This window comes from Mustela nigripes, chromosome X, assembly GCF_022355385.1.
Source record: "Mustela nigripes isolate SB6536 chromosome X, MUSNIG.SB6536, whole genome shotgun sequence".
Taxonomy (NCBI): Eukaryota; Metazoa; Chordata; class Mammalia; order Carnivora; family Mustelidae; genus Mustela; species Mustela nigripes.
This window is the reverse complement of record NC_081575.1, coordinates 108,602,548-108,612,304: the sequence shown is the minus strand read 5'-3', so window position 1 is coordinate 108,612,304 and position 9,757 is coordinate 108,602,548. Positions and strand designations below refer to the sequence as shown.

Below are 9,757 nucleotides of genomic sequence, written 5' to 3'. Positions count from 1 at the left end.
TCAGTGGGTTAAAGCCTCTGCCTTTGGCTCAGGTCATGATCCCGGGGTCCTGGGATCGAGCCCCGCATTGGGCTCTCTGCTCAGCGGGGAGCCTGCTTCCTCCTCTCTCTCTGCCTGCCTCTCTGCCTACTTGTGATCTCTGTCAAATAAATAAATAAAACCTTTAAAAAAAAAAGGAAACATAGAAAGGTCACTCAGGAGGTATCTGCATCTACCTCTTTTGTCTAGACCAGGGGAATGGGATGAGCATTACCCACATCTTGGCTTCCTCTGCATAATTTTTCTCTGAATAGCACTTTGCTAAGAGATGGCCTCTCCAGGGACCTCTGAGTAGAAAGGGGATTTTTTTTTCTCCTGTAAATCTCAGGTTTTTATTTGCTCTAGTTTTTGGCTGAGACTCCACAATCATGAGTGTGCATTTCCTAGCAAAGTCCTGTCCTCATGACCCTGGCCCATTAAATTCTGACACCCAACCCCCGGGGCCTACCCAAGAAAAGTTGGTGCTTTGGAGGAACTAGAACTTTTTAACTATTCAATACTTGAAGTACAGTCACTTGAGACAGGGGCTGAAAGGTATTTCAATTATATGGATTTAACATAAAATATTTAACCAGTGATCTAATTTAAGTGTTAAAACCTTTTACCTAAGAGTGAATTCAGTATTGAGTGGGTTATGGGAGATTTCCTACATGCTTAAAGGACCTCACAAGAAAGTCATTTATCAGGAGACCAATGACAACAAATAACACCAAGACTTGCCAGCCAAACTTAACACTGAGCAGCTATATAGGGGTATAATTACAAGGGAATGCTCACCCAAATCCAGACTTGCCACTAGACTGTTCAGTTACCTTAAAAACAACAAATGAACAAAACTTCTACCATCTACCTCCAACCTGCTGAGCTGCTCCAAATTCCACTGTTCCAGATACATTCCTTTGAATCATAAGCAGGCTTATGAAAATGAAGCTATCCCTGAATGAGGACACAATCACTCTGTGTCACGCAGAGATGATGAAAAATAGGTGGTAACTGAGCTCTACAGTAAGGAAACTTAGGGAACCCAAATCATCAGAATGAGGTGATTCAAACATGTCAAAAATAAAACTGGTCCAGGGGTGCCTGGGTGGCTCAGCTGGTTAAGTGCTTGGCTTTGGCTCAGGTCATGATTGGAGGTCCTGGGATCGAGCCCCACAGTGGGCTCCCTGCTTAGCAGGGAGTCTGCTTCTCCCTCTCCCTCTGCCCCTCCCCTGCTCGTGCTTGTTCACACGCGCGCTCTCTCTCTTTTCTCTCTGTCTCTCTCCCTCTCAGATAAGTAAGTAAAATCTTAAAAACAAAACAGGTCAACTTCACTCTTGTTAGAGGTTAGTCCTATATAAGTCCCTATTACTCTGTGTGTGTGTGTGAGAGAGAGAGAGAGACAGAGACAGAGACAGAGACAGGAGGGGAATTTTTCTATTACTTCATTTGATGGAATGGGGAAAAGGGCACCTGGGTGGCTCAGTTGGTTAAATCTCTGATCCTGGTTTTGGCTTTGGCTAACATCATGATCTCAGGGTCATGGGATTGAGCCCTGTATCAGGCTGCACACTCAGTATTAAGTGTAGAGTCTGCTTGAGATTATTTCCCTTTCCCTCTCCCTCTGTCCCTCTGCCTGTTCATGCTCAGAAGCAAACTCTCTTTCTCTCAAATAAATAAATAAAATATTTAATAAAATGGGGATGACATTACCTGTATCATCAGATCACTCAAGTCTATGAGACAATGACTAGCATAGTAAGTCCTTAACCAATACTAACTGAATCCAAACTCGTAAAGGAAAGTTATTAACAGAACAGTTTAAAGTAGTGATTCTCAAATCTGAGTGAGTTCACATCAGAATCCCCTGGAGTGCTTGTTAATAAACCAACTGCTAGACCCCACATGCAGAGTTTCTGATTCCACAGGTCTGGGATGGTACCTGCTAAGAATTTGCATTTCTGACAAGTTCCCAGGCAATGTGAATGCTGCTGGTCCTAGAACTCACTGTGAGAACCACTGGTTAGAGTAAAGACTGAGGATGAGAGAACATGCGAGAAAGTTCAGTCACACGAGAAGAACAGTAGTAAATGTTAGAGCCGCATGCCGCAGTAGAACAGTAGTAAATGTTAGAGCCTCATACTGCATTCAGAAATTCCTGCCAAATTCTTGCTCTCCTGAATATCATCACATGATCAATAGAGGATGGGGAAAGGGCAAGGCAGATTCTTGTCCTTAGAATGTCCTCTATTGGGTACAGCTTAGTGGAAGGAAAGAATGAGGGGACCTCACCCTTGACCCTTTAGCTCTGGCCCTAGATCTGCCTGGATGAACTCAGAGAAGAAGAACCAAGACCAAGGTGACTCATGGAGCTGGTCAAGGAGTATAAAAGGCCTCCAGGAAGGCCCAGCCTAGGTACTGTTGATGACCCAGAGAGCCATCTCTGGCCAGAGAGAGCTGGCTGTGCCTTTTCCTCTGCTGTTACTACATGTCTTCTTGAGAAAACAGTGTGGTGACAAGCCCCCAAGGGGTTTTCAGTAGGGCTCTGCAGTTCTTTCTCTTTACGAACAGATGTTGACACCTGGCCAGAAGGCCACATAGTCACCACAGCCCCATGCCAAACAATGCCCTCTAAGATCAGCTAGCTCTCAGTTTAGTGAAGTTCTGGCTTAGGTGAGTTTAGAAATTTTTCCTTTTTACACTCAGCCTAGTGGGTTTTGTTAGGTATCAAATAATAAGAGTTTGACAAGTATGAGATGAAGCTACTCTTTGAAAGAGGCCTTTCCTGGTTATCTGTTTAGCATGAGGAACATGGAGTTGGCTTCACCAAATCCCATTTCTCAGGGCCTCTAGTCAGGAATCTATACTCCCCCAATGGGAGAATGGGTGAGTACATTGTGTTGTCAGTCCTAACCGAAGCAAGTGACAAAAGTTTATTCTAAAAGTTTGATTCTTGGGAGCTGTGTGGCATGCAAGGATTAGAAGAACCCACCCAGACGAAAAAGCAGCCTTTACTGAGAAAATGAGCTCAAGGTCAGTTTCTCAAGCAGACCCTGGACATCCCCTTCCCCAGAACAGGCCTGACCAGCTTCGAGCCCTTGCAGTCCTCAAGATCTCTAGAAGCCAGGCTGTTTGTGGTGGCCACTTCTGTACTGGCAGACAGTAAGCCTCCTGGCTCAATTCTGGGGCTAACTCACACAGATGTGAGGAATTATAAAAAGCAACATCATGGCAACTATAAGGACATGGAACCAGGACAGGGCAAGGAAGGAGGTGTGGAATCAACAGGTCTTTTATAAGATCCTAGTAACTGCCCCAGAGAGGTACGACTTGGCAGGCAACCCAAGCAATTTCCAATAAGCTACAGAAGCAAAATGGGCTGCAATGGAATGAACCATTCCTGCAGAGGCTTCTATCTGGTTGACAGAGACAGAACATGACAAGAACAAGAAAAGACTGGAGAATCTACACAGCCACGTGCCAAGTAGTCAGTAGCCCTGCCAAAGATTTCTAGTGAAACAGGAGGGCAAATGCAGGATTTTCCTTTGGAAATGCAGGTTTTCCCCTGCAGGGTAGACCTATCCGTCCTCTCCAAAGATCACACACAAGAATGCCAAACAGGTCTCATCACTAGCAGAAGTGCTGACATGATGTGGTTAACAGGCTGTCAGGTGTGTGGGAAGTCCCTAACCTCCACCTGGGACTCTGGGGACCCCCAAGTGGGAGCAGTGGCAGAGGAAGTCTGCTGTTTCCTTGTGTTGCTACACAACCACCGGAGGCCCAGACTCTCAGTCCTGCCCCGCTGTGTCTGGGGAGAAGAGAGAAGCAAGCCTGGCTTGTATGTGTAGTGACTAAAGGTCAGGCAGTATCTCCCATTCCCCATTATCATCCATGTTAAGAGTGAAAGGAAGCACACAAAGCAAACAGAAAATTATCCTGAAGTGCAACCATTAGAGATTCAGCCAAAGTCACTGAAGGGAATCTAACATTTTTTTTTAATTTAAAGATTTTATTTATTTATTTGAGAGAAAGACAGAGAGAGAGATCACAAGTAGGCAGAGAAGCGGGGGAGTGGGTGGGAGAAGCGGGCCCCCTGCTGAGCAGAGAGCCTGATGTGGGACTCAAACCTAAGACCCTGAGATCATGACCTGAGCTGAAGGCAGAGGCTTAACCCCCTAGGCCACCCAGTCGCCCCAGAATCTAACATTTCTGAACACTACTCTGTGCAAGGTGTTTTCCTGAACTTTTACAGAAGTCACTTCCTTTCATCCTTATGACCACCTCCGTTTTGGACTGAAGAGACTGAGTTAGACGGTTATGAGGAGCTAGGTGATTTGTTCCTGGCTACCAACTGCCCAGGAGTAGAGCTGGGATTTGCAGAGAGAGCAGATGAATCCATGGAGTTGTCAGGCTATAGCCAGCAATGGTGAATTGGGGCTAAGACCCTTGAAATGACTTTCATTTGCCAAGAGGAACAAAGCAATGACCATTTAAACGAGTGCTTTGTGGATAAAGATGGGTCTAATTGTGTGTGTGTGTGCTCACGTGTGCACACATGTGCACATATTCGTGGTTTTTTTTTCATTTAAAAAAGAGGAAGGGGTGAAAGATGTATAGTTATAAACCATACAGATATGTGAAAAGATACCAAATCTATACAAATGTCTCTGAATCCTATGGAGCTGGTGATGAATAAACGTCTATACTATTTATCCTAAATGATGAGTCATTATACCTTATGAATAAAAAATGATCATCACCTGATACAAGACTATGATTACATCCTTAAAATATATTTGTTAAGAAAATCTATACCCAAATATGTTTTCTAAATATATTTTCAAAGTTTAGTAATAAAGGACTCTGCAGTGGTAATAACATTCTGTTTCTTTTTTAAAAGGTAACTGTAGAGAAAGGATGATTAAAGCAAGGAACTGCATTAAAATTTAAATATACTAGCATGTTTGTATTTGAAAGCAGACTGTTTGCTGTGAGTAAGAGGGCCAAGATACCCTCTGCCCCCACTTCCCTTTCCCCAGCCCTTCACGCAGGCTACGTCACCAGGCCTCTATCCACCAGCCTCTCTGAGTCTCAAAGTCAGAGAGGGTTAGGTCTGGAACAGGCTCTGGAGACTGCCAAGTTCAACCCCTCACTTCAGAGATAAACAAATCAAGCAAATACCCAGACAGGCCAAATGGCTTGTTCAAGCTCCCAGAGCAAATTAACACCTGAGTTGAATGGTTAAGTCTCTTCATTCTTAGTCCAGGGCTGCTTTCAATAGACTGCGTCTTGCTGCCGAGGGAAGGCAGGTTGAGGCACCAGGGAGAAGGCTCAATAGTAAATTCTCTCACATCCCAGACCTGCGCAGGCCACTCAGTGGCCCTTGAGCACCAGGCCGTGTGGAAGCTGCTGCAATGGCTTGAAGGTCCTGGAAGCTTACCTCCTCCTCCCGGAGCTTCTGCTTCCTCTTCTCCTCCACAGCTGCCCTCTTCTGGTCCTCCCGCTGCCGCTGCTCTTCCAGTTTCCGCCATCGCTCTTCAATTTGCTTTTCATACTGGAGCTTTGCTCTTTTCTGTTTCTCCAGGATCTGCTGCTCCCGGGCAGCTGGGGGAAGGAAAGCAGAAGAGAGGTATCATTACCAGAGCACCCCATGCGATTTGGGTTAGCCAAAATGCAGAAACAAGAGCGAGACAGAAAAGCCCAGTGGGATTCTAGGCCACAGAGACTGAGATGAAGGGCTCTGGCATCTCTGCCACCGCCTGGGTGATGCTGGCCATGCAAACCACATCATCTCTCTGCCTGGATTTCCTCTGCTGTGAGGCGGGGACCCTTACGTCTGCAAACTCACAGTGTGGTAAAGATTAAATGAGGCCATGCATGGAAAGTGCACGGCACACAATTGCTCTTGCTATCGCTGAGTCAGAGCCACCACAATGGCTAAGCCATACCCTAGGCTGGCCAATGAGTTCAAAGAGTAGAGCCAGTGAAAATCACAATGACTGTACACGTACCATTGCAAGGGCACAAACTCATGACATTTCCTAAGGACCATCTACCTGGTGGTGTGAGGGAAGGGTTACCTGTAAAACAGCGTGTGAACCAACTGGCAGTGGGCAGTCAAGAAGAACCTGAAAACTCATTTGTGTCAATTCAGAGGGGAAACCACGATTTACCTACATCACAGTATCCTGTGAGGAACACATCATACTTATCCATCTATAGTTTGCAAGAGCTAAGAAAGCCTTTCTCAACTGGGTTTCCCGTCCTAAAAGAGAAAATGTCTTAATTGCTAATTTTCTCAGTTCTGAGGTTGGCCCTTCTAGATGCCCTGGAAAGAGCCTGTGTGAGTGCACGTAGTGGTTGCCTGAGGAGGTGGGGGCAGTGAGGAGATGGCAGCAGTTTCTTGTTATTCACCATCTTACCTAGAGCCCTTAGCAGAGTATCTAGAACATAGCAGAGGTTCCATGCTTGCTAAGTGAGTAAATGAACTATTCTGAGAATTAAATAACAATTGCGAACATGCCAAAGTGTCGATTTGCTCCCCAGTGCTCCATGTTCATCTAGCAATTATTCTAGCTCTCTTTCCATCCAGTCATCAATTTCTAAGGATTTTCAGAAAAGACACCACCACATCTCTACTCCCTTGGACCTAAACAGCCAAAGGGCAGAACTTACCAAGACATTTTTCTCTTTCTTCTCGTCTTTCTTTAGCTAGTCTTTGTCTCTCATCAGATCTTAAAAATCCATCCATGCCTATAAAAAATAAAACATGATGAAATAGTTCTTCCCTGGGGCACAAGCGTCTGCCTTCAGTCTGGGTCATGATCCCAGGGTCCTGGGATCGAGTGCTGCATCAGGCTCTCTGCTCGGTGGGGAGGCTGTTTCTCCCTCTCCCACTCCCCCTGGTTGTGGTCTCTTTCACTGTGTCTCTGTCAAATAAATAAATAAAATCTTAAAAAAAAACCAAAACAAAACAAAACTCTTCTCTCTTTCCCTACCTACTGAGTGCCAGGGGCCACTGGTCCCGCACCCTGGGTCTGGCCACACACCATACATCATCCATAGCCACCATTTTACCCACAGAACCCTAATTAACCATTCCCCACCACACACACACACACACGCGCACACACGCACACGTGTGCAGTCAGCAGCCAGGCCCTGAGAGCTGAGGGGTGCCAACCACAACTTCCACACTCACCCACCAAGCTGTGCTGTTGTGACCCCAATGCCAATCCTGGAGAGCCATGCCCTTTCCCTCTGTCCCCAAGACTGGACCTAGAGTCAGAAAGTGCCAGGGAGGCTTGGGAGGGTGCAGAAAAGCCCACCATGTCTCCCCAAGCCTTGTTCCCAGGGGAGAGGAGAAGCACAAAAGTGGACACAATTATTACACAGACAATCAACGTTCTACTTTCTGAAGGGAGCCAACTGCTAAGCAACATGTACAAACTCCTTGGGTAAGTACTGAGAAACGCAACACTCAAGTTTGATTTTGGTTCTGCTAAATTTGCTCCAATGTCAATCTTAGTATTTTAGAATCAAGAAGAAGAAAGATAATATATTCCTGTTTGTCATTTAAATATCTACAACAAATAAAACGGAACAGATGGCAGCTCCCCCCACCACAAAATGTCTAGGAAACATCCCAGGAACTCCACATCTCCACCCATCTTCTACAGGATCATGAAGGGCTTTCTAAATCAAAGATCAAATGATCTTCATGGTCATTTTAGGATTACAAATAATTTACTGCACTCAGTCAGAATCAATCATTCATGAGCATTACTTATATAGTGTTCCAGCACAACATCTAGGAGAAATCAGCTTCTGTATTAGTACGACCAGACTCACTTTCATAGTCCCTGGGCCCTCCTTTCTGGTAGCATCACATGTTGACCTTTTTGTGTGCCCTACTGCCACAGTTACCTGCACCCCTTTGGGGAAGGTTCCTGTAACTGTGCAGGAGAAAGACCAGAGACTTGGACTTGGTATAGGCAGCAGGAATGCAGATAAGGATGGATGTGATAAACACTGGATTGTCACAACTCCCCATGGGCATCTGATTTTGGAAGTCTGGATTACATATCAGGAATATTAAAGTTCAAGAGAGAAGTACTAAAGAATCAACGTGGACTGTAAAAGCCATTACCCATATTTGTTTTAGTTAACTCTTAACCACAATACTACCAACATAAACATCATCAAGAATTTGAAGGCCCAACTTCTTAGCTCAGTCCTGGCTCCCTAGAGTCTGACCCCAAAGAGATCCCAAACTCTTCCCAACTTGACATCAGGTGTGTTTCTTCCACACACCTTCCAGCTCAAAATACCCCTTCTCCCACACCCCAACACCTATTAAACCCCACCCACCTTCAAGACCCCACAGTTCCCCAGAACTCACGATGCTCTGTGGTTCCCATACGGTAAGCAGAAGATTAATTTCATTCTGCTTGGCTGCACAGTTCTCTGATTCAGTCTCCCTAGGAGGAGAGAGAGGCTATGGAGGCAAAGGTGGCTTATGTATGTCTAGGTCACCCCAGCTCCTGGTACTGCCCCTCAACAGTGCCCCTTAGGTGAACACACAATGCTCAAAGGCAAGCATGCAGTTGGTGGAAGGGAGACAAAACCCGGTTTTTCTTTTCTCTAAAACACCTTCAGGCTCTAGTGTCTACCTCAAGAGTTTGATTAATTAGAATTTACTCTGTGAAAAGTTACAAAGAGAAGCTTAGCTTCTCTGGACAGATGCTGGCTTCTGTCAGCACCCCTAGCAACCTGTCCATCCCAGCAGGACCAGAACCTTACTCTGTATTGCCCATGCCACCCTTCAGATATTAATGGGCCAGCCCTCTACCTGAGGTACAGCCTGACAACCAATGAAAGTGTTCTTCAAACAGAAGAAAAAAAACTGAGGGAAAAGGGCTAAGCACATTTGGAACTGGCCACATTACCCACATGCTTTATAAACACAAGTTGCTCTGTTCCAGGGATCTGCCTGATTTTAGGCTGCCCCCTTGTGGGCACTTGTAAGAGTCACAACTACAAATAATTTCCCTTCATTGTCGCTCAGGGATGTCCTCAAGTGCTTCATCACACTAGGAGGTGACCCAGTTACTATGGATCAAATGCGCTTCTCAGATTTACTGGGCTCAATCACTTTATGATGTAGGTACTATTTTGACCCTCACAGGTACAAAAAGGAAGGCACTAAGAGGTTAATTAACTTGTCTGAAGTCACACCATCAGAAAGTGGAAAAGCCAGTTCCTACCCAAGAACACGACTCCAGCATCCACACTCTTAATTACTGCTCTCCTGCAAAGGAAGAAACGTAACAGCTTGTTCTTAGTGCCTGTGAAGAAAAAGCTGTAATCCAGTATCACACACAAGGAACAAATCCCACCCTTGTCCCTGGAATAAGCCTGCGAAGGTGGGGAGAGGTCCAAGTCCAATTCGTTAGGGATCAAGTAAGAACTACTGTGAGCCTCACACTGGCTGGCTTGCCGCAGATATGGCCACTACCCAGGCAGAGTAAATCTCTGCTTCCTCTTCAGACTGATACTTTGGAAATGTTTTAGAGAGGCCGATGCTAGGTGGGAAAGGGGGTTAGCCAGAGAATACTGGGAACAACCACAAAAAGCAATTCTGCTTTGGCCTCACTAAGGAGGGCGAAGCAACTCAAACAGTCCAACCTGGGTAACCTGGAGTGCCTGTACTGTCACACAGAACCACGAGCCATGTGCG

General features: G+C 45.7%; 1 protein-coding gene across 1 annotated transcript in view; it reads right to left on the bottom strand.

Annotated features, from left to right (window-relative positions):
* Positions 1–9,757, bottom strand: part of MAP7D2 (MAP7 domain containing 2) — a 102,931-nt gene that overhangs the window by 42,273 nt on the left and 50,901 nt on the right. Inside the window, exons 2-3 of the mRNA XM_059385301.1 lie at positions 6,694–6,771; positions 5,459–5,622 (exon numbers count right to left, since the gene is read on the bottom strand). Of these exons, the coding sequence (XP_059241284.1) occupies positions 5,459–5,622; positions 6,694–6,771 (242 nt within the window). The remainder of the gene's footprint in view (positions 1–5,458; positions 5,623–6,693; positions 6,772–9,757) is intronic.